The sequence below is a fragment of the Crocuta crocuta genome, unplaced genomic scaffold (assembly GCF_008692635.1).
Source record: "Crocuta crocuta isolate KB4526 unplaced genomic scaffold, BGI_CrCroc_1.0 scaffold71, whole genome shotgun sequence".
Classification (NCBI taxonomy): domain Eukaryota; kingdom Metazoa; phylum Chordata; class Mammalia; order Carnivora; family Hyaenidae; genus Crocuta; species Crocuta crocuta.
Genome location: NW_027527548.1, coordinates 1,477,819 through 1,479,020, shown reverse-complemented (window position 1 = coordinate 1,479,020; position 1,202 = coordinate 1,477,819). Strand labels below are relative to the sequence as shown.

General features: G+C 66.7%; 1 protein-coding gene across 1 annotated transcript in view; it reads right to left on the bottom strand.

Moving 5' to 3' along the window:
* Positions 1–1,202, bottom strand: part of OCSTAMP (osteoclast stimulatory transmembrane protein) — a 7,723-nt gene that overhangs the window by 3,945 nt on the left and 2,576 nt on the right. Inside the window, 1 exon segment of the mRNA XM_077766600.1 lies at positions 185–1,178. Within this exon segment, the coding sequence (XP_077622726.1) occupies positions 185–1,178 (994 nt within the window).

Sequence of the window (1,202 nt, the reverse complement as noted above, 5' to 3'; positions counted from 1 at the left end):
ACAAAATGCTTCAGGCTGTGGTGGGAATTAGCAGGAGTCTGTGAGTGCCCCAGGCTCCCAGAGCTTCTCCAAGGGCTGGGACTTGAAGGCAAATAAAACTCAATTGCGAATCCAATGGTTAACACACCCCAGCCCTTCCTACGAGGAAATGACTCTAGCCCCCTCCTCCCATCACCCCACTTACATCGTACTTGACCGTGAGCGTGATGGGCACAGCAGGCAGTTTCTGAGCCCAGTCCACGGCTGCTTGGGCCAGGAGAAAGACCACGTGGTCAGTAGCCACCGTCACAGCCGTGGCCACCAAGATCAGGGTGAGCAGCCCCAGCCTCAGGAGACAGCGCAGCAGCTCGCCCTGGGACAGCCTCGGCCGGGCGGCCCAGAGCAGCCAGGCTGGCGGGGAGGCCACCAGATGTGTGGCCTGGGCCTCCGCCAGCTGCCACGCCAGCTGTCGTGTGGCATAGACGTTGTCAAACTGCGGGTCAGTCAGGTAGCGGTGGAGGTACCGGCCCGAGTCCACGAGCAGCCCCAGCACGAAGAGCCCCGCCACCACCTGCTGGGTCCCTAGCACGGCCGCCCGGGCCAGCGCCTCCAGGCCAGAGAAGTCCTCCAGCACCTGCCGAGTGGCCCTGAGCGTGTGAAGCAGGAGCACAGAGCCGTTGCCCTGGGCCTGCAGGGTCAAGGCCTGGCTGCCTGCTCGGTGCAGGGCCCTGGACGCCACGTGCAGCTGGTGAGTGGTGTTGAGCAGACCCTCCAGGGAGCCCTCCGTGACGCATCTCAGCACCTGCCCGGCTGCGCCCACGTTGGCCAGGACGTTGGGGACCACGGCGACGGCTAGGGTGGCCGTGCTCCAGGACAGGAGCAGGCGGCGGCCCTGCTCCGTACTCAGGGTGGGGACGCTGAGTGCGAACAGGCAGCGCGCGGGGGCCACCAAGCCCAGGACCAGGAAGACGAGGAGGCCGCAGACAGTGGCCGCCGTGGCCGAGGGTCCCAGGTTGCAGTGCAGCGAGGACACCAGCCAGCGGTGCGTCAGATACGCGGCGGCAGCAGCCAGGCAGCCACACAGGAGGACTTGGGTCAGCAGCTGGCCGCGGCCGGTCGGGACAGGCTGAGAGAAGGCGACCCAGGCGGCCTGCAGAGGGGCAAGGGCCTTGCGGAGCCCCAAGCCCCAGAGCCTCCACCTGCACACAAGGAAATCTGGGGGG